Source organism: Muntiacus reevesi, chromosome 11, assembly GCF_963930625.1.
Source record: "Muntiacus reevesi chromosome 11, mMunRee1.1, whole genome shotgun sequence".
NCBI classification, from domain to species: domain Eukaryota; kingdom Metazoa; phylum Chordata; class Mammalia; order Artiodactyla; family Cervidae; genus Muntiacus; species Muntiacus reevesi.
In genome coordinates this window covers 14,387,823-14,415,007 of record NC_089259.1, presented here as the reverse complement: position 1 = coordinate 14,415,007, position 27,185 = coordinate 14,387,823, and the positions used below count along the sequence as shown (strand labels likewise).

Sequence of the window (27,185 nt, the reverse complement as noted above, 5' to 3'; positions counted from 1 at the left end):
CTTTTACCTACTTTGCTTGATTGTGCGTTGCTCTGAACATGGGCGCCTCCTCCTCTAGGAGGGTCGGAAGCTCCCGTCGCTGCGTCCAGCGGGGTAGCTAACCTGGAATCACCTTCAAGGCCACAGTCAACACAGAGGTCTGACCCGAGGAGGGTCTGCAAACAGGCCTGGCTGGCAGCCGCAGAGTCTCACTGTCACAGGAGGGCCAGGCTGAGAAGCCAGGAAGTTCGGTACAAAACTGCTGCAGGACACCTGGGAGTGGTGCGCAGACCCCACAGAGCAGGGGCTGCCCGAAACCGGGGGAGAGTTCAGGGACCTGACCAGCCGGGCTGGCCTAGGAGCCAAATGTGGACACTTCCTAAAGAGAAGGGAACACCAGCGCACCCGACCTGCCTCCTGAGGGATCCGTATGCAGGCCGAGAAGCAACAGGCAGAATCAGACATGGAATAACAGACTGGTTCCAAATAGGGAAAGGAGTATATCAAAGCTGTATATTGTCACCCTGCTTATTTACCTTACATGCAGTGTACATCATGCGAAATGCTGGCCTGGATAAAGCACAAGCTGGAATCAAGATTGCCGGGAGAAATATCAATAACTTCAGATATGCAAATGACACCACCCTTATGGCAGAAAGCAAAGAACTAAAGACCCTCTTGATGAAAGTGAAAGAAGAGAGTAAAAAAGTTGGCTTAAAATTCAACATTCAGAAAACTAAGTTCACGGCATCCAGTCCCATCACTTCATGGCAAATAGATGGGGAAACAACGGAAACGGTGACAGACCATTTTGTGGGGCTCCAAAATCACTGCAGAGGTGACTGCAGCCACAAAATTAAAAGAAAAGCTATGACTAAAAAAAAAAAAAAAAAAAGAAAAGAAAAGCTATGACAAACCTAGACAGCATATTAAAAAGCAGAGACATTACTTTACCAACAAACGTCTGTCTAGTCAAAGTTATGGATTTTCCAGTAGTCGTGTATGGATGTGAGAGTTGGACTACAAAGAAAGCTGAGCACCAAAGAAGATGTTTTTGAACTATGGTGTTGGAGAAGACTCTTGAGAGTCCCTTGGACTGCAAGGAGATCCAACCAGTCCATCCTAAAGGAAATCAGTTCTGAATATTCATTGGCAGGACTGATGCTAAAGCTGAAGCTTTAGCCACCTGATGCGAAGAACTGACTCACTGGAAAAGTCCCTGATGCTGGGAAAGATTGAAGGCAGGAGGAGAAAGGGACGACAGAGGATAAGATGGTTGGATGGCATCACCGACTCAATGGACATGAGTTTGGGCAAGCTCCGGGAGCTGGTGACAGACAGTGAAGCCTGGTATGCTGCAGTCCATGGAGTCGCAAAGAGTCGGACACGACTGAGCAATGGATCTGATGCCACTTACAAAAAGAAAGAAAGCAAAAATTCAACTTAAAAACAGAATGCATAATGAAAAAGAAGAGATAACTGAACACAATGTTTGTAAAATACAACTTAAAGGAAAGACAAAAAAAAAGAACACTCTAACAAATCATTTCTGTTCAGTTTTTAAAAATGTTATTTCCTAAGATTTCATGGCAAGTTTCCCTTGATTTTGCATCCTGAATGAGAATTAAAAAGAAATATCCTATCTTCACCGGTATAAAATATCCAAACGTGTGGGGGTGGGTGAAAGATTCGACAAGAAGACCCACCTCCATCATGACTAACTTATCAGGATATGCTAGATCTCCAGGAGCTGGTTTGTAGCCCGTGATGTCCGTCTGAATGTAGATGTGGGTCCGGTAGACAAGCCGCTCCTGTACATCTTCTAGCATCTGCTTTACGCCAGCTGCAAATGCCCCCAGCTGTTCAGCTGATTTAAAAACAAAAGGGCAATCACCCATTCCTTTAGATTTAGAAAATACTTTCTTTAAACAAGCAAAAACATTACAAAATTGTCTACAATAGGATAAACCAGTCTTGCTCCAGGGACTGGTTATATTCTATTTTGAAATAACTGTCTTCCAATTTCCTCAGATTTAAAGTTGAGAAATAAATTTGCCCTTAGATCTTCTTCCTGAGACTCTCTGAAATAACTTCTATTATTAATATGACTAACAAAATCTTAGTTTTAAAGTGCTCTGCGATTTTTAAAAGGTACCTCATATAGCTTCATACCAATCCTGAGAGATGGCTAAAGCAAGTTAACTAAGTTAATCCCCATTTTACATATAAATTGAGTTCCACAGATACTAAAAGACTTGTTAACATTCTTACAAGGAAAAATGAGTATAAAAAAAATAAAATGAGGGAATTCCTCAGAGGCTCAGTGGTTAGGACTCTGCACTCTGAACTACCAACGGTCCAGGTTCAATCCCTAGTCAGGCGCGTGTGCTCAGTCGTGTCCGAATTTTAGTGACCCCAGAGTGGACTACAGCCTGCCAGGCTCCTCTGTCCATGCAATTTTCCAGGCAGGAATACTGGAGTGGGTTGCCATTTCCTTCTCCAGGGGATCTTCCCCATCCAGGGTCTGCTGCATTGCAGGAGGATCCTTTACCACTAAGCCACCTGGCAAGCCTCAACAGTGTACTAGAAATGCCCAAACAAAACTAATGATTGCTTCTCTCTGAATTTCAGATGCCAGAAAGAACAGTAATTGCAATTATTTTATTACTAATTTTACAAAGACTTTAAAATTCTTTCCCCATTATTATTTTAGTTACAGGATAAAGTGCATCTTGGTTCAAAAAGAGACAAGGCATCAACCCAAGTTTTAAATACATTAAATTTATATGGGGGGGAGTGGCTAATCTTTTTCAAATTCATTGAGTCACAGATATAATTTAAAGACACCTTTTGGGACATTTCCCTGGTGGTCCAGTGGCTAAGACTCTGTGCTCCCAATGCAGGCGGCCTGAGCTTGATCCCTGGTCAGGGAACTAGATCCCACACGCCACAATGAAGACCCAGTGCAACCAAATAAATATTTTTTTAAAATAATCTTTGAAATGATCATTTCTACTTATCATTTACCATTATTCTGTACATGATCTTCAAGCACCTCATTTTTAAGTATCCCACAAAGTTCCGATAGAGTTTCTAAGTGAATAACATGAATGATCAATGGCCTGAAGACATCATACAAGGACACACACAGTTTCTCCAAAAGTTCGCTAAAATGAAAGAATGAAACATGGTTACCAGTAGTAATCCTTTTAGTATTTTCTAATAGTTTAAAAGTCACCCTTAATTACTTCCAGTCAATAAAAATAATGAAAACCTACTGGACTATAATATGCGGGAACATTAAATAATGAGAACTGAAAGGCTGAAAGTAATTCTCTGGACTGTTTTTGCTAGAATCAATAAAAAAGCTCAGAATAGGCAATCCTCACAGTTAACAAATTAGCTGGCCTCAGTTGAAAGTCAATTTATTATAATTTTTACTTACATTAGCAATAATCTTGTGTCTATCCTTTCAAAAACAATAAAATATTTCAGTAGACTTAACTTTCCTACACCATAAATAACCTACACTATAAAATAATTTAATTATTTTTAATTTTCCTACACTATAAAATAACCTACACCACTATGAATCAAATGGTGACATTTTTCCCAGGAAAGACTGGTTCAAAACTCTTGAATACATACAGATTTAGATAAACAAAACTCAAAAGTATTCTGGACATGCACCAAGTATTTTGACAATTTTAAACATCTGAAAAAAAAAAAGTGAGGCTGTTTATACTCTTTACATTGTCAACCGTACTCTTCTATATATAGACTTTCACCAAAACCATAAGATGTGTTTGTTTCTTCCCCATTATGAGAGTCATAATCTTGGGATTCTTATGAGTCAAAATCACCAATATAAGGAACCCAGAAGTGACTAACAGTGGGTTTGAAAGACACTTTGAGAAAAATAAGAAGAAGGATTTTAAATAGTATCTACATTTTTAAGTATCTTTCATGAGTCAGAATCACAGAATTTTTTAACTGAAAAGAATTATTACACTTAGTGGAGACAAACGGCTCCATATACCAAAATAGCTCCCTATATAGGCATCTTACTCTTGTAACTTGCTGTTTCCATAATTATAAAAATATGAAAGCATATTGGCCTTTAAGCTGCATAATTATTTCAAAGTAAATAGCCACTGTCTCATCCAACAATACTCTGTTCATATACCCACAAAAATTAAAACACGCCTTAGTTACCTTTAGAGTACTACTATAATATAATAAGCCATTAGCAAATTAAATCTTAAAAACAAGAATCAGAGTCCATGTACCACATACTCTAATTTTGATGTTGGTTTTGTGAAAAATTCATTGTAAAGCTGGTGTTCATCCTGGCACACGTGAACCATAAAGGCACAGCCACTGCGAATCTGTGGGGAACAAACACACAGCATCTGTGATTAAAGGCACACGACGACTCCAGCCGGCACTGATGAAATAAAGCAAACGCTTTATTTACAGAGAGACTATGCGTATATATTCATAAAACCACTTCCTAAATAACAGAAAACAGTTCTCAGCATAATGGGGACATGGATGACTTTTATTTTCTTACGTTTTCTAAACTTGTGACAATGAAAAGCACTCTTCCAGTTCAAAGGAGGATATTTAAAAAAAGAATCTTTATGTACTTTCCTACAGTCTGAATTAAAATCACACTAAATAAAAAAGCACTCCTGCAGCAAAAGCTAAGATTAAACTGTCTACATAAATCCACCAACTCTGAAACTTCATCTTTCAAAAAACAATACTTATTTGTAAATCATCACATGCTCCAAAATAGATCACAATTAGAATATTTTGCCCAAATGAATGCTAATTACTAAATGAGATTTGTCATAACTGAAAGATTCTGTAAGTTTGTTGACGGTGGGACCAAAACTTATTTACCCACGTGTAGTTTCTAGGGTGTCAGAACAGCTTAAGAGAAGGTTTAACATTAAACCACAACAAGCAGAAACTTACCAAGGCACAGTGGTCTCTGTTATTCTGGCTGGTCAACTCTGTCACAGTACAAGTAATACTGGGGCCCAAAAGGAGCTCCCGCTGATCAAGGTAACACTGGTGGATGTCAGTTAGCAGCTGCTGGTATCTGATGAAAAGCAAATGAGACGGCAGCATCAACTTCTCATTCCAGGTATGTAAATTAAATCTGATCTTAATCCAAAATAGGGTGCCAAGACTCCAAGGCTATACATGGTTGCTGCTCCAAGGCTACACATGGTTGCTGCTCACTTGCCCACATTAAAAACTAGAAATATTTATGTATATAAAGAAAAAGCAAACAAAATCACAATGATCTAACAAAACCTTTATCTTTTAAAGAAAGATTCATCTTCCAGGAGTAGTGGTCCTACATCTACCTCAATGAGAAGAAAATCCTGCTATATGGGAAAAAGATGCTTTGTAAACTCACAAAGTCAGGTCTATAACCTTGTTCCCCAAACTGAGCTGTGTGCCACAAGAAAAGGCTGGTATAGCACACAAGCTAAGTGCTCAGAAAACATCAGGGACACAGCAAACTGGGCAAAGTAGCACTTCAAGGAAGGTAATTTGGAAACTGAAGAACCTGTAGGTACTCACTCAGGTATTTTTTCAGATCGTTGTTCTATCTGTTCAATGAGAGTCTGTGGAATAAAGAAAAGCTCACTAACTTCATCTGTTTTAGTTATACGTTTAATTACTTTCTGACTGTAACAGTAACAGAAGCTCATGTTAGAAAATCTGGGAACACAAAAAAGCTGAAACATAAAAATCACCTAAAATGCAAAAATGAAAAAAAAAAAAATCACAATATTTTAGAATATTTTCTTTCAGTGTTTGTATGTACACAGTTACTTTCCTTTTTAAACAAAACTGGAATTATACTATATATTCAGCTTTACAATCTGCTTTTGAAAAATAATATTTTTAAACACTTTCCTTTTATTAAATAACTTCCGTTATCAGATGAAAATGTTTGAAAAGCCTTAGCCTTACTGCCTGGCACTTAGTAAACAGTCAGTGAATCATCATTATAAATACTATTTAGAACATCACTTTACATGGCTATTTGATATCCCACTGGGTGGATGTACTCTAAGTCTGACATTCTTCTATTGCTAGTCATCAAGGTTGTTTTCTAAAATCAGCCCAGTGGTTAAGAGCTCCAGGTCATGAAGTGAAACTAGGGGGTTTAAGTGCTGACTCCCAGTAGCTGTCTGAGCCCAGGAGAACAAGCCCACATCACTGAGATTCCATTTCTGACCTTGGAAAGCTGATACAATAATAATACCTATGTCCCAGTTGGGGGCTCCCAGCACTGGGTCAGAAAAGGTAAATATTTTTAGAGACTTTTGTTCCATTCTGCTAAAATGCTTTTGAGGAAGAAATTAACTATTAATACAGTCCATTAGCAGTATCATCTGTCTCACCAAATCCTGAAAAACACTACTACACCTTACTTTGTCAATTTCTAACAGACCAAAAAATACCACTCACCACTGAGTCCTCTTGCCTACACCATTTTTGCTAATCAAAACTATATCACTGTTAATTGACTAACAGGTGAAAGCAACCAACCTGGCACAATCTAAACCTTGAACTATCAACTAGCTGCTGTATCTTCTTTAAACAAGACCAAGTTCCTGCTCTGAAAAACAAAAACTCCTTTCCACTTACTTTTAAGACGGATACAAGGAAGAGAGTGGGGTCAAAGTCAGCAAAAGCAGATCACTCTTTCCAGAAACTTCACAACAGTAAAAAAAGATACACATACCAGCTCCAGTCAGCTGTATCTGGGATGACACTGGTTTAAAATATTGACTGGTTCTCTGCTTTTCCTGAATTAGCATGACATGAAACATCCTTCATGAGACGGTCTCTGCCATCATTCTTATTTCTCATCACACTTCACTAAAGTCTGTGTTCTAGTATCAACAAATTACATGAGGTTCTCCCCAAATACATGTCTTTTAAGGTTCTATTACCTTCCCTGTACATGTTGCTCTCTCTGTAAAAAATATCCTTATCAGTCCCCCCAAGTGCTCTCTACATTCAAGCTTTTTAAGCTCAAATATCAGCTTCATCTGGAAACCTTCCCTGAGCATCACAGAAGAGCTAGGTGTTTGCTGCTCTGTGGGCTTAAAGTCCGTCAACAAATACTGCTGTAACGTGGAAGGACAAAGCCTAACATTCATTCATGCTCATTTTCCTGGTATAAGCAAAGGACCTAACATATATTAGCATTTCCAAAGGGCTGGCTAAATAAATTTCATAGCAGTATCTTTTTTATGTCAATAGACTTACTCTGACTTTGGGGGCAGCAGCTCGAAATTTCACATAAAATAGTGTAAAGGCATTGTCTGCATTAGGTACAGATGAAGGATCCTAAAGACACAAAGCGGAGGACAGAGAAGGCAGATAATTAGCAAACAAAAAATTATTCAGAAAATATAACACAAACCATGTCATATGGCTCCTGCTTGGCCTATATACCAACCAATAGCTTACAGAGAAAAAGACTAAATACTGTTATTGCTACATATAAAATAATTGTGTGGAGCTGCCATCTCTCTCCTTTTTATAATTAAAATTTATCCTATGCTTCAAGAATTTTGGCGGTAAAAAAGACTGAATTCAGATTCACAATCATTTACTGACTGTAGAATACTGGTCAAATTATTTAACCTCTCTGAGATACAGGGCATCCATTAAATGGTGACAAAACATATGCACAAATGTTCTACAGAGCTCAGTTACAAAGCACTAGCACATAGTAAGTACCAGTACGTACTAGGTATTAGTTTCAAAATTAAAAATTTTGCAAAACAGAAAAATTATACAATCTGTTCTGTAAGCTAAGAGCAATGTGAATGATAAAATGCAATACAAAAATCAGTAGCTCTGAACGGAAAGCTCAAGAAAATATTCCATATTTTTAGAAAGTAAGCTTAAAAAACAAAATGTATTACCTTTAAGGTTTTATTTTTTTTAGGAAAGAAATGTGCTCAATGACCATCCTATCTAGCTCCACTCTTATTTTCTAACCTAACACTCAGCTAATTTTCCACCTAGCATCTACCACAATCTTTAATTGATGAATTTACTTCTTTCTTTACTGATTATTTCTCCTGAATATAAGCTCCATGAAGGCAGGGACTTTGTTGTCTCCTTTCACTACTGTACCGTTCCCATATAATGCCAAGCATTTAGGAGGCATGCAATAATAATAAATTTCCTAAATAGAGAAAATTGAACCCGTCATTTATAAAGAAAAATACTCAAATCATCCATCATATATAATTCCACCACTCAGAACCACTTTTATCATTTTGATGTATTTCCTAATATTTTCTTTAAAAAGACAGAAAATGTTTCAGTGAGAAATAGTCTGAATCTTTTTTTATCATATAGTACTGAATTATTTCTCACATTCTTATGTATTCTTTGAAAATAAAACTGCGACAGACAAGTATATATGGCCATTTTTCTTATTATAAATGACATTGCAATGTATATTCTTTTTTAACAAAAGGTTAAAAAAAATGGAGCTCAGTCAGTTCAGTTCAGTCGCTCAGTCATGTACGACTCTTTGCGACTCCATGGACCACAGCATGCCAGGCTTCCCTGTCCTTCACCAACTCCCGAAGTATGCTCAAAATCATGTTCATCGAGTCAGTGATGCCATCCAACCACTTCATCCTCCATTGTCCCCTTCTCTTCCTGCCTTCAATCTTTCCCAGCATCAGGGTCTTTTCCAATGAGTCGGTTCTTCGCATCAGGTGACCAAAGTATTGGAGTTTCAGCTTCAGCATCAGTCCTTCCAATGAACACCCAGGACTGATCTTTAGGATGGACTGGTTGGATTTCCTTGCAGTCCAAGGGACTCAAGAGTCTTCTCCAACACCACAGTTCAAAAGCATCAATTCTTCGGCACTCAGCTTTCTTTATAGTCCAACTCTCACATCTATACATGACTACTGGAAAAACTGTAACTTTGACTAGACGGAACTTTGCTGGCAAAGTAACATCTCTGCTTTTTAATATGCTGTCTAGGTTGATCATAACTTTCTTCCTAAGGAGCAAGCATCTTTTAATTTCATGGCTATAGTCACCACCTGCAGTGATTTTGGAGCCCAGAAAAATAAAGTCTGTCGCTGTTTCCATTGTTTTCCCATCTATTTGCCATGAAGTGATGGGACCAGATGCCGTGATCTTAGTTTTCTGAATGTTGAGTCTTAAGTCAACTTTTTCACTCTCCTCTTTCACTTTCATCAAGAGGCTCTTTGGTTCTTCTTCACTTTCTGCCATAAGGGTGGTGTCATCTGCACATCTGAAGTTATTTGTATTTCTCCCGGCAATCTTGATTCCAGCTTGTGTTTCATCCAGGCCAGCATTTCGCATGATGTACTCTGCATATAAGTTAAATAAGCAGGGTGACAATATACAGCCTTGACGTACTCCTTTTCCTCTTTGGAACCAGTCTGTTGTTTCATGTCCAGTTCTGTTGCCTCTTGACCCGCATACAGATTTCTCAAGAGGCGGGTCAGGTGGTCTGGTATTCCCATCTCTTTCAGAATTTTCCAGTTTGTTGTGATCCACAGTCAAAGGTTTGGTGTAGTCAATAAAGCAGAAGCAGATGTTTTCCTGGAACTCTCTTGCTTTCTTGATGATCCAGTGGATGTTGGCAATTTGATCTCTGGTTCCTCTGCCTTTTCTAAAACCAGCTTGAACATGTGGAAGTTCACGGTTCATGTACTGTTGAAGCTTGGCTTGGAGAATTTTGAGCATTACTTTGCTAGTGTGTGCAATGAGTGCAATCGTGAGGTAGTTTGAGCATTCTTTGGCATTGCCTTTCTTTGGGATTGGAATGAAAACTGACCTTCTCCAGTACTGTGGCCACTGCTGAGTTTTCCAAATTTGCTGGCATATTGAGTGCAAGCACTTTCACAGCATCATCTTTTAGGATTTGGAATAGTTCAACTGAAATTCCATCACCTCCACTAGCTTTGTTCATAGTGATGCTTCCTAAGGCCCATTTGACTTTGCATTCCAGGATGTCTGGCTCTAGGTGAGTGATCACACCACTGTGGTTATCTGCATCATGAAGATCTTTTCTGTATAGTTCTTCTATGTCAGACTAAGGTTATAGAAAATAAACAAACAAACAAACAAACAAAAAAAACCCCACCTCACCAGTTAACTCACCCTTTTTAATAACTGATTTGTGAGGTTCTGTAGTGTGTTCACAGTGTATGTCTTCATGAGATGCAAAGCTTTAGAAAGACACTGCTTAAACTTCAGTAAATATACAGGATAATCTTTAAAATTCGGCTGTAAAGGAAAGGGAAAGATTTATAAATATGAAACAAACATTAACAAAGCAAACTTTTAATGAAAACCAACCTTTATGTAAAGCTGCACAGAAAGTTCAAAAGGTCTTACGTAGGTCATACGCTCCTTGAAGACAAGTACTATGACTGTTTCGGTCAGAGCCAAATTCTCTGTGCCTGACACAAAGCAGGGGCTCAGTAAATATTCGCCATTTTTAGCAAAATATATTTTCAGTACCCCACAGACCTCAAGGCTAATATGTGAGGCTCAGCTAGGAAAAGGATAGGAGTTGGGTGAAATAAATACAGCTATAAATCCTCAGTGGACAGAAGGAGATGGTGATTACACTAAAGGGCTTGTCCCTTCATTTCCCCTGCCAAGTAATAATTTTTGTTTCCAAGGAAGTAGCTAGCAAAACAGAAGTCAACAGTCTAAACAAATCTCTAGTCCTTTTAGATGGGATAAAAGTGTGTCAGCCAGACCCTTTTTCTACTTCAGGGGTTTCCACAGCAGCTCAAAGTACAATATTTTTTTACATCACTATGAAAGTGACTAAGAATTTACCTCAGTTTTTCTTCAAGTATATTACAGATATGTATTTTCCCTTAGGAAGAAATAATTATTGCATAAGAAGTGATGTAACAGAGATGTTAAGATTTTTTTAAAACGTACAGAAATACCATGACTTACATGAGCTGAGATGTATGTTATACAATCATCTAACTTGGCCAGCATAGGTATAAATCCTTCACTATTCACAGACAACGTAGGAGAATTCAATTTCTTTAAGGGAAAAAAAAAAGCTTTACATTAAGAGTCAAAAAATAGCCTCAAATGCAGCCCATGTGTTACAATACAATAGAGGACAAATTAAAATTATATGGATTGAATTCAGTTTATTCCTAATGAGCTTTAATGGAGCTCTTCATGAATTAGCAAACATTATCCATTGTACAGTTACATTAAAATAATACATCAAGAACCTAGATTTTTCATTTTCTAGTACTTTAAAACATAAATTTTCACATTTCAAAAAGTGGTGATTTTCTCAAAGTTAAAACATTAAGTTTAGCAGTCATACTATAAAAGTAGAATATTAAGTAAACATATACAAGTAATAATGAGTATAAATATAGGAAACATAATATAAACATGATATTTAATGTTTAATGTAATAGACAATATATGTTAAAATATATAAAGCTAAAATATAAGTAAAATCAGTAATTTCTAATCTTGATATACAAATAGTTTGTCAATGTATTCCATTGTTAATTGGCTACCGTTTTTATTTCTCTCTCAAAGAACTTTAATAATTAAGATTACTTTTAATAATTTTAATAACATGATATATAGTTATTATAATTAATTTATGAGCCAGAAGCAAAGAAAAATATAATTTACACAGCAGTCCTCATTGTGACGATCCCTTTGGGATACAATGCTTTAAGAGGGCTATAGTTTTCCTCAAACTAAACATGAGATTAGTTTAAGAAATGTTTTAATTAATATTATAGAAACACAACCACAGAAACATTTAAAATGGAATATTTCTTCTTATAAACATCACAGTTTGCCAATAAGATACTATTAAAGAGTTAACCAAAACAGAGATTTTAATAACAAGAATACAATATAAAAAGAACTATTATTTAAATCATATGTGGAAAAAATCTGAACTGGTCATGGTATGTCTATCAGCCACAAATAGGAATACCGTAACAACAAGTAAACTGTTACGTTAAAAATACCACTCAAGCCAATTTATAAGTTTAAAAATTATACTCAGGAGGGGGAAATAGATTAAAAAAAACCCAATGCTTACTGTGTTAATAGTTTCCAATTCATTAAAATAGGAAAGTTTTTGTTGAATGTTTTCGGCCAGATCAACAAGTTCCGACTTGCAGTTTTTTAAAAGAGAAAAATCAATTATTACAAGAATATAAGAATCAAAACTCCATTGTAATCAAAATTACATTGAAGAGGTTTATATCAGTCATACAGGTTTATACTAGATACATAGTTTCACAATAATGCCCAAAGATTTCTGCAATCATGGGCTAAAATAAGCAATGATTCTTACAGTAAATTATATAAGCTCTTTTTACAAAATAACAAAGCATTGCCTTTTAAAAATCATACAAAATACACACAGAGACATCTCTGAGATAAATATAGTAACTTAAATATTCTATCTTTAAGTCACAAGTTTAAGTGCAATTTAGATCTGCTCATCATTTTATAAACCCCACCATTACTACAATCACTACCCCTTGTTTGAAAAGTGTCAACAGGGAATTCCCGGGTGGTCCAGTGGTTAGGACTCAGTGCTTTCACTGCCAAGGCTGAGGTTCACTCTCTGGTCAGGGAACTAAGATCTGTAAACCACGCAGCGTGGCCAAAAATAAAGTGTCAGTAATAAAGAGCAGACAGAGCAAACGAAATATCCTCTTCACTCTGAAACTGTACTGAGACCTAACAGCTCAAAACATAGGAGAGCCTGCCAGGGCCCCTGCTCACACAAGCTTAAAAGCAGGCTGTCAAAGTAACCATTTGCATGCTTACAAATGCAAGTCTCTTACAGAGCAGTGTTCAAAATTAAGGAAATCAGAATTAAATTATATTCATTTATTTAAAAATATTAAATATAGTTACTGACATTCTCTCTTCTTCCAAATTACCTGCTCTTTCAGGAGCTGTTCACAGGCTTCATGTAGGGTTCCTGTCTTATTGGACACAAAAAGATACTGTTTCTGCAATGATTCCAGATGCTGAAGAGCACTGTTTACATCATTCAATATAGCATCACACTGCTCCTGAAACCCAGACAAGTAATCCCTCATCTGTCTAGAAAACAGAACCAAAAGGGGATTGGCAATAGTATTTTCCCCCAATAGGCATAGACAATAAACAACAAAATCTTGTTTTTCCCCCAAATGCTTGCATTTCAGAAGGAAAGTCTGACCTAGTCACAAACATTTATTAATTCAGAAATGTAGCAAAAACTATGTCACAAACTGTTTCAATGCTTAAAGAGGAAAATGACTGAAACTATGAGCAAGGAAAGGAATCAGCCAGCCCTTGGCTGATTCATATCAATGTATGACAAAATCCACTGGGGGAAGAAAAAAATCTAGCTGCTATTGTGGAAAAAAATAATAATAAAATAAAATAAAATAAAAATAAAATAAAATAAATAAAAATAAAATAAAAAAAAAAGAAAGGAATCAGCCTTGGAGCCATAAACTGGCTTTTCACATGTAGGTCAATAAATCACGGGCTCAGTTCTCAAAGACTGGGACACCAGGGCCACCAAGGTCATCAAGCAGGTCCATCCCTCAGGTCAAGTCTGCCTTTGAGGGACAAAGTCACAGGAAGAATTCTGAACTTGGAAGATGTGAGTCCAAGTCCCAGCTCTGCCCAAGTCTCCACAACATTAGGCAAGGATTCAATATTTCCAGGTCCCTGTTAACTTATTTGTAAAATGGGGATAATGCTGCTATGAAGACTAAATGGAATCATACATAAAAGAGTCTAATACAGTGCCTAGCAACAGTTGTCACTTAATGTTAAATGAATGCAAATTCATTTACAACCCAGAGCCCTCAAATCAGCTAGAGATCATACAGTCACTTCCTCCATGCTGTCAATATACGCAAACAAAACAACACAGCACACGCCCAGTCCAGTCGGCCATCCCTAAAGTCTCTTAGGTCTCTCCCTCTAAACAAAAGACAGCAGGGTTCCTGACAACACTCCCACTTCATTTAAAGTTTATCTAAAAATCAAAGTCTCTCCCTCCTAACCTGCTAACTGACTTTTCTTTTAATCACACAACTTTCACTACCAGTTGTAATGACCTACATCTTCTCTACCTATCCTTAAAGAACATGTGACTATTCAAGTTTTCTTTGTACCTTAATTTTATTTAAAGACACAGATTACAAAATGCTTCAGATGATCTAAAAATCAGGATAGCCAACAAATGAGAGCACATACCTATATTTAGTTCCTTCATCCTGATCCATCTGAGTTTGTAGCTTTGCAAACCATGAGAAAAACTGGAAAAATAGAGTATTATGTTGTCAATAAAACTACAAGAAAGTGAAGAGTGGCTACAAGCTAAACAGCAAGTCAGAAGGGCAGACACTAAGTCGTATTGTTTGGGGCTCAGATATTAAAAGTTTTAAGCCAGGAGATGATAACTTAATTGCATGGTCAGTGTCTATATGCTAGCGAAAGCAAAGTATCTTAAAAACACTGGCCACATTCAGAGTCAAATAATAAGAGTATTAACAAGACAATATGTATTAACAGGAATAAATATTTCTTCCTAAGAGGTTATTGCCTACTTGCTGCTGCTGCTGCTAAGTCGCTTCAGCTGTGTCCAACTCTGTGCGACCCCATAGAGAGCAGCCCACCAGGCTCCCCCGTCCCTGGGATTCTCCAGGCAAGAACACTGGAGTGGGTTGCCATTTCCTTCTCCAATGCATGAAAGTGAAAAGTGAAAGTGAAGTCGCTCCGTCGTGTCAGACTCTTAGCGACCCCATGGGCTGCAGCCCACCAGGCTCCTCCGTCCATGGGATTCTCCCAGCAAGAGAACTAGAGCGGGTGGCCATTGCCTTCTCCTGCCTACTTGCTAATTTGCCTAATATGAGTAGATAACATAGGGCTTCAGGCAAATATTAACATTATCTAATAATAATTGTGAGACTATAAGCTCAGAAATAACATAAAGGAGTGGTTTAAAAACATAGCTTTTGCATCAACTAAACCTGGATTTGAATTCTGGGCCCATCATCAAGTTGTATGCTTAAAATGAGTACATTTTCATTATATGTAAATTATAACTCAAGGTATTAGATTTTTTTAATTTAAAGAGAGATGATGCTGCTGCTGCTAAGTTGCTTCAGTCGTGTCCGACTCTGTGCAATCCCAGAGACAGCAGCCCACCAGGCTCCCCCGTCCCTGGGATTCTCCAGGCAAGAACACTGGAGGGGGTGCCATTGCCTTCTCCATTAAAGAGAGATAGGCAAGTGCAAATTTAACCCAGATTTTTTCCTCAAATACTCCAAATAAATTCACAGACATGGTGCAAGATTATCTTCTATAGCTCTCACGTGGGATCTAAAGTCAAAGGTATGCTTTATTCTCCCAAGATATTACACTCGCCAAGTACCTTGGCTTTCGTTCACTGATCCCTGATTGTAAGAGATGGAGGTGACTTTCAGATCCAGGTTGGCCTAACTCAAGAGCCAGAGCTTTTCATCCCTCTGCAGCACTGCCCTTCCTAAGTGTGTGCAATTCAGCACATCTACTCCATGTCTCACTTGGTAACCACCTCAGCTTTGATTTTTTTTTCAAACTCAAGTTATAGTTGACTTAAATTTATAGCTGGGAACAAGTGAAAACAAGCAAAAAAACAACAGATCACATATGCTAAATTACTGAAAAATAACCGTAAGTGTTCGTCTAAAGAGAATACTGAGGTTTTTAAGAAAGAAATGTGTATGTCAGGTCTGTGTACGTCCATGTGAGCACACTCGCATGCTGGGGGGGCACACATTAACACAGACACACTGGGAGGAGGTCAGAAAGGCATAAAATATCAAAACCTTAATAAATGTAACAGTCTAACAACATTCAGACTTAGAATATCATATTTTTATCTGTACCGCAAATAAAACTGGGCAACAGGTTCACTTAAGACACTTAAGAAATAGCCACCACTAACACAAAATCACAAAATCAAGACTGTTCTAGAAAGAGATACTGCTTTGGGCAAGATCCCTGGTGTTTTCCTTACTTGCTGCATATAATACATCCTTCTCCCACACACACAAAAAAATTCTAGAAAGATTTTAACTACAATTTTAAAAGGTCAAAAGTCTTAACTAGGGCCTTTTCTTATTAGCCCTCTCTTGAGACATTTGAAACAATAAATATTCTTAGAAGAAAAAGCTGCCATTCACCTGCTGTGCAGTTTCGATTCTTTCTTCTTCCATGTCTAAGGACGTGAATCCCTTCAAGAGAATGTCTTCTGTAGATTCGGGCACTACTGAAGTCTGTGCAACGGGCAGTGACTGGGAGGTTAAACTGCATAAATCTTCAATAGGGAGCTTGAAAAAAAAAAAAGAGTCACAAAGAGATGCAAATAAATTGAAAATTCTCTGAACTTAACTCAAGATTGGTAGTCCATCTCAGTTGTTATGAAAGAGAAATGTTTTCCATTAAATCATCTGAGGTTAGTAAGTGCCATATAATACTAACACTTATAGTTAGGCTCTCTCTATGGTGACACAGCCATAAAGAATCTGCCTCTCAACACAGGAGACACAAAAGATGTGTGTTTGATCACTGGGTTGAGAAGATCCTCTGCAGGAGGAAATGGCAACCCACTCCAGAATTCTTGCCTGGAAAATTCCATGGACAGAGGACCCTGGCAGGCTACAGTCCTTGGGGTCGCCAAGAGTCAGACACGACTAAGCAACTGAGCACACACACATATTAAACGCTAGTCTCAAAATGCAAACAGGATACCAATATCCCATTAGTAAAGTTTTAGACTTACCTTTTGAAAACTGGTGGCGAATCTGTACTAATTTGCACACATTTTCCTACTGGAACCTCTGGTGAACTAGCACCAGTCAAAGGCAAACCCTGTGTGCTAATGAAAGGAGCTGGCCCTCTCAGGTATCAGCACAAAAGACTGACCTCCTTAACACCAACCAACAGAAAACAAAGTGTACCCAAAAATCAATGACCAACAAGTGCACCTCCTTCCACTATTTCTACACAGCTGACATACTTCACCCACATCTTCCAGCTGACAGATTCTGAAATTACAACTGAAGAGAAAGAATTTCAGTGTCCCATCAGAGTCCTAAGAACCTCACTTTGATGCCATCAGACCCAGAATACTGTCTAGTTCTCCATTACCAAAGATAGTCCCGGTGTTCATTTGCCTACAGTCACACAGGCAGGCTGTTTTTAGACTTAAAAGGGAGGGGGTGGGGGGTGGGGTGTGATTGCTGGGGAAAGTAGAGAAAGCCCCAACTATTTCTTTTCAATCCCAGTTTTCAACCCTTAGGGCATGATATCTAGGGTCTAGCAGTAAAAGACCTTAATCCAAGGTTTTAGGAAATTGCTTCCTATTTTTCTAGATATAGAAATTTCATCTGAAGGCAGTATTTTCTTTTTAAAGCTAAAATAAAATAAGGGAGATGCAAAATGCACCATCATTAATTTAGAAATATGACCCTTTAAATGTAAGGGATTTTGCACCTGGGTTCACGTGGGGCTGTCCTCTCAGTCACGGTAAATAAATCACTTTATAGCAGCCTGCTTTGAACCCTGCTCCTGCTCCCTACTTTTTCAGCCACGCAGCTTTTGGGATCCTAGGTGCCCGACCAGGGATCGAACCCACATCCTCAGCCGTGAAAGCAGAGTCCTAGTAACTGGACCACCAGGCAATTCCCTGCTCCTGCTCACTTATGCGCCGTGTTACAATGGGCAACTTACTTAATACCTAAGTATTTCTAAGTTAATGATGGACTTCCCAAGTAGCAGAGTGCTCAAGAAATCCACCTGCTAATGCAGAACTGGACATGGAACAACAGACTGCTTCCAAATAGGAAAAGGAGTACGTCAAGGCTGTATACTGTCACCCTGCTTATTTAACTTATATGCAGAGTACATCATGCGAAACGCTGGGCTGGAGGAAGCACAAGCTGGAATCAAGATTGCTGGGAGAAATATCAATAACCTCAGATATGCAGATGACACCACCCTTATGGCAGAAATCGAAGAAGAACTAAAGAGCCTCTTAATATAACTCCATGGCTGATTCATGTCAATGTATGACAAAACCCACTACAATATTGTAAAGTAACTAGCCTCCAACTAATAAAAATAAATAAGAAAAAAAAAAAAGAAAGTGAAAGAGGAGAGTGAAAAAGTTGGCTTAAAGCTCAACATTCAGAAAAATAAGATCATGGCATCTGGTCCTATCACTTCATGGGAAATAGATGGGAGAAACAGTGGAAACAGTGACTGACTTTATTTTTCTGGGCTCCAAAATCACTGCAGATGGTGATTGCAGCCATGAAATTAATTTCCTTGGGAGGAAAATTATGACCAACCTAGACAGCATACTGAAAAGCAGAGACATTACTTTGTCAACAAAGGTCTGTCTAGTCAAGGCTATGGTTTTTCCAGTAGTCATGTATAGATGTGAAAGTTGGACTATAAAGAAAGCTAAGTGCTGAAGAATTGATGCTTTTGAACTGTAGTGTTGGTGAAGACTCCTGAGAGTCCCTTGGACTGCAAGGAGATCCAACCAGTCCATCCTAAAGGAGGTCAGTCCTGGGTGTTCATTGGAAGGACTGATGCTGAAGCTGAAACTCCAATACTCTGGCCACCTAATGTGAAGAGACGACTCATTTGAAAAGCCCCTGATGCTGGGAAAGATTGAAGGCAGGAGGAGAAGGGGACGACAGAGGATGAGATGGTTGGATAGCATCACCGACTCGATGGACATGGGATTGGGTGGACTCCAGAAGTTGGTGATGGACAGGGAGGCCTGGCGTGCTGCGGTTCATGGGGTCACAAAGAGTCGGACACAACTGAGCGGCTGAACTGAACTGAATGCAGGAGATGTAAGCGACACAAGTTCGATCTCTGGGTTGGGAAGATCCCCTGGAGAACGAAATGGCAACCTACTCCAGCATTCTTGCCTGGCAAATTCCATGGACAAAGGAACCTGGCGGGCTACAGTCCTTGCAAAGAGTCAGACACGACTGAGCACTTTCCATTCATCCAATATAGAAATTACATTATCTGTATGGGGCCACTGCAAAAACAAGAAACCAAAAGTGTGAGAAAACCGACTTCTTGGATCACTGGGAAGCTGCACACAGAAAAAAAAAGTTTAGGAAGGTGACTGACTGATCCCCAATCTCCGCACAAATGAGTCTGACTCGAGAGCCAGGAGGGTCTTGGGTGTATGTAAATATGTATTAAGGGCATCACCTCTTCATATAAACTCGTGCTGAATGGTGACACAATCTCTGCTATAAAAGGACTGCTGGGCAGTAAGAATTAAGCTTCTGAGATCTGGTGAGAATCTACCTTGAGTTTAAAGTGTGACCAGAACTGTCTGCTGCCACCAGAGGTCTGAGGACAGAGGAAGCCAAGGGCGGCTGCGCACGCCCTGGGCGGCCACGCCAGGCTCCAACCAGCTGTCTCCTCGGGAGGCGTCGCCGGAGACAGAGCTCCACGCACGGAGCACGAAGCCTGCCGATCAGTGAGCCGAGAAATCAGAGCTACTGCTATCATCATGTTATCGTTATCCACCACTACTCACTAGCAGAAACAGAGTAAGTACGTTTATTTGATTAATTTGTATTGAAGTACAGTCGATTTACAATGCTGTGCTAGCTTCCGCTGTTCAGCAAAGTGGCCCAGTCATACACAAACACAAATCTCTCTTCAGATTCCTTCCCGCTACAGGCTATTACAAGGTGCTGAACATAGCTCTCGCCCCTACAGACAGCCCTGTCGCTAGTCTATATGCAGTAGGAAACACCTGCTAACCCCAAGCTCCTCAGTTACCCCTCCCTCTCCCACCTTTGGGAGCCATAAGTCTGTTTCCACATTTGTGAATCTGTGTGTTTTGTAAATAAGTATTTGTGTCGTTGTTTTAGACTCCACATATGTCATACCATATTTGTTTTTGTCTGACTCACCTGACTTAGTATGATAATCTCTAATTCATCCATGTTGCTGCATATGGCATTATTTCATTCCTTTTTATGGCTACATAATAGTCCACTGTATAAATGCCAAATCTCCTTAGTTCATTCATCTGCTGATGGACATTTAAGTTGCTTCTGTGTCTGGGCTATTATAAGCAGTGGTGCTATGAATCCTGGAGTGCACGTATTTTTCAAATTAAGAGTTTTCTCCTGATGTACACCCAGGAGTGGGGTTGCTGGATCATATGGTAGTTCTATTTTCAGTCTTTTAAGAACCCCCCATATTGTTGTCCATAGTGGCTGCACCAATTTGCATTCCCATCAACAGTGCAAGAGGGTTCCCTTTACGTAAGTAAATTTATTTATCAGAATTGAACTGCTTCTTGGAAACAGAATAGTCTGTAAATGACCTTTGTCAGTTATTTATGAACAGATCATGACAACATTCAAACACATAATTCTCTCAGCAGTTTATACATTATCTAAGAAGCTCAGACTGGCAAAACGTCTACCTGCAATGCAGGAGACCTGGGTTCCATCCCTGGGTTGGGAGGATCCCCTGGAGAAGGAAATGGCGGTCCACTCCAGTATCCTTGCCTGGAGAATCCCATGGACGGAGGAGCCTGGTGGCTACAGTCCATGGGGTCGCAAAGAGTCAGACACGACTGAACGAACACACACACAAGAAGGTAAAGGGGGAAGGGAGACGTGGATCAGGCAGAGATTTGGGGAAAAAAAGCAGAAAGCAAGAAAGCACACGGAGGTTAGGCTGAAATAAAAAGGCTAGACAGAGTGTGGCTTGCACTCTTATAATAAGAAAAATACAAATAATCTACAAACTATATTCCACTAGAAAGCTGAGGTCCCAGTGTCATCAAGCAGCTAAAAACCTAGATAAAGAAGGGCACCTTCAGGCCCACCAACAGCTGAGGGTTGAGGAGGAACGTTAAGAAAACACAAAATTCAAAATGATATGAAACATCTTCTTCCCATGGACCCATTCCCCAGCCACCCAGTTCCCTCCCCAGGAGCTACTAATGTTAACTAGTTTCTCATGAAGCTTTGCTAAGACAGTTTATGTATATACAAAGGAAGTGTACCTTTTTGTAAAAACCCAAATAGCAGCATAATACATACATCTTGCCCTTTTTATTTGATATGCAGCATTTTCAACAGAGTATAAGAAAAAGATGGAATTTATTTTCTTACTTCAAATTCACAACTCTTGTCATTAAATTATAACAAGGGCATTATTTTACAAGTCCAGCAGTTTAGAATGATTACATGAAAATCAAGTTGCCCTCTTCCCTTCTTCTCTGACCTTTCAATTCTTCTCTGAGGAAATACCAACACTTATAATTTGAGAAATATTTCTAAGGAATTGTAGGGTAAAATGAAGAACTTTTAAAAGCAGAAAGAACCAAAGAGGTTATCTGTAATTTTTATCAACTTTCTTTTATAAAAATTTTTCATATTTTTATTCCAAAACTTCAGAAGAGTTAAAAAGTTCACTGTTTTCAGTATTTTTGGTGGTTATTCCATAACTCGAAAACACAGATTAACAAAATTGTGTTTGAATTCATCAATTTAAGGTCCTATCTACTGACTCCCATGATGTAAGGTGAAATTAATACCCTTAGTATTTCCTTCTATATTTACTCTCAAATTCTGTTACCTATATACCATCTCTTTTATAGACTGTCAAAATTTATATTGTTAGATAATTAAGTCTTAGATTCATTTCTTAAATGATGAATTTGCCAAAATTGCAGATTTACTGAAACCACCTTTTTTTTGGATGTGCCACATCCTCATTACTGCCATGTCAAAAGGATCCAGGCGTGTCATACACATGTGCTCTGTCACTTTGAACAAAAACGTATCCTCTAATATACTTTAGAAAATAAAATCATATGAAAACTCTATCTACTTGAGAAGGTACTACACAGTTACTCCAAATATAATCTAGACGTTGTGAGTAAATGAGATAATCTGAATTATGAAGGAGCATTCTACTTGATCACTTCATGAACAAATGACCACTTTCCAACCACAAGGACTTTTAAATATCAAAAGCAGAAGGCGGCTTCCTGTCCTGTTGCCTCGTTCTAATACAAAACCATTTTCTCTCAAACAAGCTAGCAGTCGCAATGCAACCACTTCTAAGAAACAATTTTTTAGAATCACAAAACAAGTTGCTTTCTAAGAGGTTATGAGAGAATTCGCTGGTGGTCCCTTGGATAAGACTCCTCACTCTCAACGGAGGGGCCCGGGATTCAACCCCTGGTCAAGGAATTAGATCCCACGTACCACAGCTAAGACCTGGTGCAGTCAAATAAATAATAAATATGTTTTTAAAAAAGAAGTTATAAAAAGATGACCTCATGAGGTACATTTGCCCAGCTGTCTTCGTTCCTCAAAGCACCTGAACAGAACGGGAAATTAAGAGCCGTGTGTTGGTGTCACCAACTGTCCTGTTCTGACCGCTCTTTCACTCCTGGAGAGGAGATGACTGAACACCTCTGGTTCACACGCACTGTCCCGGTGTCCAGATGGAGAGGACATCAACCATCAGAGAGGAAGGAGCCCAGACTGGGCTACTGGGCTACTGTTCCTGATTGGTAGTTCTGGAGAGCTCCTGTATATAAACGGGGACACTAACATATCAAATACTAATTACAAACTATCCAGCCTTGCCTGACCAGCTGAGCAGGTCCAGGAAAAAATAAGCAAATATGCCTTTCTCTCCAAACTTTTCTTGCGCAGTTTTGGGTTGGAGAAAATCACTTTTGTAATCAATGCAATGAATTTATTCCTTAAACGAAACCTGACATTATCGACTCTGCTTGGAGAAAATCATTGAAGAGGTACAGATGGAGACTCATAACCTTCCTCAAGGCACCTAACTCCTCCTTTTCTGACCCCTGGTCTGAGTGACACCTACATCAGCTCAAGATGGTAAGACTCTAGCCTGTACTTTTACAGTGCTAGTCATCTGGGGAGAGAAGCACATTCATAATACAACACTGATAGGCAGCTTGCTGTGTGCACACACATCATTTAATTCTCACATACCCGGAGAGGCACATATCATCCCCATTGTATAAAGAAGAAAACAGTTTCAGGGAAGGATCAATCTAGTCACAAAGCCTTCAGGAAAACAGCTCTAACAGTCAATTACAGGTAACTTTCAGGGTAAATCATCTCAGCATTTTATCCAGAAAGACTAAACTCAGCAGAAAGAAAAAGGATCTCATGACTAAAAAATATGCCCTAGCTACAAGAAACAAGTCTACCACAAATTTTCTTATTTAACACCAACTTAAAAGGTGTAACTCCTTTCCAAGAAAAGACTGGTTCACTTTCATAAAAAAGAAAGTTATTAACAGCTTTATGATATTTATTGAAAGTTAGCTGGTCTCTTGCTATTCAACTAACTTGCCCAGTTCCTGCTATTCAGGAAACAATTTATCTCCTGAAAATAAATGGAAATGCTACAGAAAATGCTTCGGAAAATGATACAGAAAACCCTTTACAGATACCTGCGTTGGACAAAATAAAAACTGAGGCATTCTTTCTCACTGCCAATGTTAAAAGAGTGACAACAGGGTTAAAAAATTCAGTTTCCGTCTTCCCTGGTGGTTCAGTGGTAAGGACTCTACCTGCCAATTCAGGAGACACCAGGTTCAATCCCTGGGTCAGGAAGATCCCCTGGAGGAGGAAATGGCAACCCACTCCGGAATTCTTGCCTGGAAAATTCCACGGACAGAGGAACCTGGAGGGCTACAGTCATGGGGTCCCAAAGAGTCAGATGAGACTGAGCACACACATGCACACACACGTCTTCCCATCAGACACATAAAGGGGAAAGAGGGCTGTTGAAAGCAGAAGGGCAATGAGAAATCCCTCTAATGAGTTCCAGGATGGGTAAATGACAGGCTGGTACCTGATTCTCACAGGAATCCAACACAAACACTGCACACACCAGAAGACCTTCACTGAACCTCTGATCTGGTCACACTCTACCTACCCAGGACTTTACATTGCCTTTTCCTCCAGCTAGAAGATTACTTTTCTTGTCTTTACAACGCTGGCTTCTTGTTTTCCAACGTGAGTTCTCTACTTAGTCAATTTCTTAGAAAGGCCTTCCATCTTATCTGAAAGGGCATACCTCATTCTTTGGTGTCATACCATCCTGTTTTATTTTCTCTATATCCTGGACCACCATTTGAACTTACCTTCTTAGCTCTTTTTTTACATATTCATGATCACCATGTCAGCTCCATGAGGCAGGGATCTTGTCTTTCTTATCTTTCCATCCTCAATTCCTGGCCCTCAGTCAGGCACATAATATATGTTAAATGACTGCATGGGGCTAACAGTAGGCATTATATTGCACGAATATCTCATAATAGGATGAAAATGAAGAAATTCCATTTACTTCTCTCCAACCACTTTTCCTCATGCTCAATAGGAAGAATAATAGTTTGTGACCCAAGGCAATAGAAACAAATTGGGTCACTTTTCTTATGGGACACAGTTTGCCAAAGATACTGTGAAGTCCAAGCATACTGCTTTGGTAACAGGCCAGATCCAACTATAAACAGACTGAAATATTTACAGAGCAAACAACTTCTATTCCCCGAGCATAAAAGGTTTTGATGGCAACGTCAAAGCAAATTTCTACCTACTTCTTCATTTATTTTAAATCCACTTTCAGCACAGACTTATACAGGTGGACAGAGAAACCCAAGAAAGAACACCTGTATTTTACTGCAAAGGATGAGGCAGTGTAAGTGAGAACTTTCGAACCGAAGTTCTTACCCTCTAAAAGCTTAAATCGCTAACTCCACCTGCCTTTGGACACCAACGTGTGAAAACAAGGCTTTCAACATCAAAAGTAACTATGGGTGCAAATAAAATGACCTTCTAAACCTGGCCCCCAAACCAGAAAAAGTTTGTCAAACATCTGACAACTCATGAAACATACTTCTTGATATTATAATTAATTGAATTGAATCACACAGGCAGTAAAATGCACAGCATCCCAAAATGGTACTTATAATTAGAAACGTTGACACTAAAGCCGAAAACCAGCATTATCTAATAATAATGTACTGACCTAGCTTCCAAAGAGAAACATTTTTATAAATATAAACACAACCGGCACTTGATTTGAGAGCTCAACAGATCAACGTGCGATGAATGAAAACTGTCACCGGGGGCTAACTCTGGTCTTCCCCAGGCGCCCCTAGGGAAAAAGGAAGCCAGGTTATTCATTAAGGTGGCAAACGACCACCACCAGGAGGCTGTCCTGAAAGCGAAGCACTTCGGGTTCGCCGCGCTCTCCTTCCGGGAGAGTGTGGGCGGCAGGACCGGGCCTCGGTGACCCCAGGGACACCCGGGGCGAGACACCCGGGGCAAAGCTCCCGGCCAACCGGCCCGGGCCGCAGGGGGAGCGCCGGCGGTCCCGGGCAGCGAGAGGCCTGACAGCCCGGGAAAGGGAGCAGCCTCGCCCACCGGAGCCGTCCCCGCGCCCGGGAAGGAGGGCAGAGACCCGGGGCGGGGGTCTACAGGGCGGTATGTCGGGGGACGCGGCCACGGAGCTGACCCAGCCCGGCTCCCGCCGTCGCCTCACCTCGGCCGGCACGGGCAGGGCCTCGGCAGCCGCCTTCAGCGCCAGCACCGAGTCCGTCTGCCGGTCGGTCAGCGGAGCCGTCGTGTCCGCTCTCCCATCCCACAGAGCCAGCTTCTCCCGAGCGTCGCGCTCCGCCGCCGCCTCTGGCAGCGACAGCAGCAGAGCCGCCTCCGCCATCGCCGCCTCCCCCGCGGCCCGCAGCAGCAGCGGGGAGGTGGGGACCCCGAGAGAGACACAGAGAGGCCCAGGGCCACTTCCGGGAGCGCTGAGGCTTCCAGCGCGGCACCGGCGGCGGGGCGGGGCAAGCCAGAACACCCTGACTCCGGAAGCGATTCCCTCCCCTGCGTGAGCGGGACTGAGTCCTGGACCGACGTGGCTTTCGACGGGGTACAAGTATTTCCGGTTGGGATGTAGACCGAGAGGACGAAGGCTTTAGGCCCTAACGGAACTAGACTTGCCCCTACCGGAAGTCCCTGCCTCAACATCAATAACTTTATTGTTACGTGTCGTTATTGACAACTGTGCTCCGTGACCCTGCCGGCAGGGGCATTACTGAGCTCCAGGATCTGCTGCCTCTCTCAGCTCACAGCACCGTAATTTGGGTTAGGTCTGTAGATTGCGATTTCCGTGTTGACGTGTTGAGTTACCACAACTTTTCCAACATTCAAAATTCCGCTGTTAGAGACCTAATTTATGAAAACATAAAAACTCAAAGGCTTACGTATATCAGACATCATGCATGCTAAGTCGCTTCAGTCGTGTCCGACTCTTTGCAACCCCATAGATTGTAGCCTGCCAGGCTCCTCTGTCCATGGGGAGTCTCCAGGCAGAATACTGGAGTGGGTTGCCGGGTCCTTCTCCAATATCAGGCATCATAAATAGTATCAAATAACCACTCAAATGTCAGGCATTGAAGAACTGGATCAATAATTCACGACACAGATGTGTAACTGGAAAGCTGTTCTGCCATTTATATCATGTAGATTTCAGCAACAAAATAAATAATGATACTATTTGACCATAACCTTTGGAATAAAATAAATACCTGAGTTCACACTGATATGAATAAATAAATAGGGAAGAAAAAAACTCCACTTTACTAAAGAATTTCCACAAATAAATGTAGAAAGACCAAGGGGAAAAAAATCATTAAGGATATCACAGCAATAATTAAAAAGCAGGGGAAAATCTAGGGATGCTAAAATTAGTGGGTCAAAGTTTGAGGAGATACAGAAATTTGCATAGTATCAAGGGATCTCTCAAAGATATTTATTAATGGGGGGAGGTGAGGATGACTGTAAACATTACAGTGGAGAAACCTGGAAGACATCCCCTTAACCAAGTGATCAAGGTCAACATCATCACCATGAAACTCCTAATGATAGATCAAGAAGGACACAGTATCACTTTTGTGATATTCTTGCCAGAAATGCAAAACCACATTCTCATTATGAGAAAACATCAAACAAACTCAAATTGAC

The 27,185-nt window shown here is 39.9% G+C and overlaps 1 protein-coding gene across 1 annotated transcript in view; it reads right to left on the bottom strand.

Annotated features, from left to right (window-relative positions):
- The window catches only part of COG3 (component of oligomeric golgi complex 3), a 60,444-nt gene extending 33,880 nt beyond the window's left edge, over positions 1-26,564 (bottom strand). The window contains exons 1-13 of the mRNA XM_065901999.1: positions 25,705-26,564; positions 16,284-16,430; positions 14,311-14,372; positions 12,993-13,158; positions 12,137-12,211; positions 11,002-11,094; positions 10,186-10,311; positions 7,285-7,365; positions 5,581-5,624; positions 4,963-5,089; positions 4,276-4,367; positions 3,007-3,146; positions 1,686-1,846 (exon numbers count right to left, since the gene is read on the bottom strand). Coding sequence (XP_065758071.1) covers positions 1,686-1,846; positions 3,007-3,146; positions 4,276-4,367; positions 4,963-5,089; positions 5,581-5,624; positions 7,285-7,365; positions 10,186-10,311; positions 11,002-11,094; positions 12,137-12,211; positions 12,993-13,158; positions 14,311-14,372; positions 16,284-16,430; positions 25,705-25,881 — 1,491 coding nt within the window. The 5' untranslated portion in view covers positions 25,882-26,564. The remainder of the gene's footprint in view (positions 1-1,685; positions 1,847-3,006; positions 3,147-4,275; positions 4,368-4,962; positions 5,090-5,580; positions 5,625-7,284; positions 7,366-10,185; positions 10,312-11,001; positions 11,095-12,136; positions 12,212-12,992; positions 13,159-14,310; positions 14,373-16,283; positions 16,431-25,704) is intronic.
- Positions 26,565-27,185: the final 621 nt, after the last annotated feature.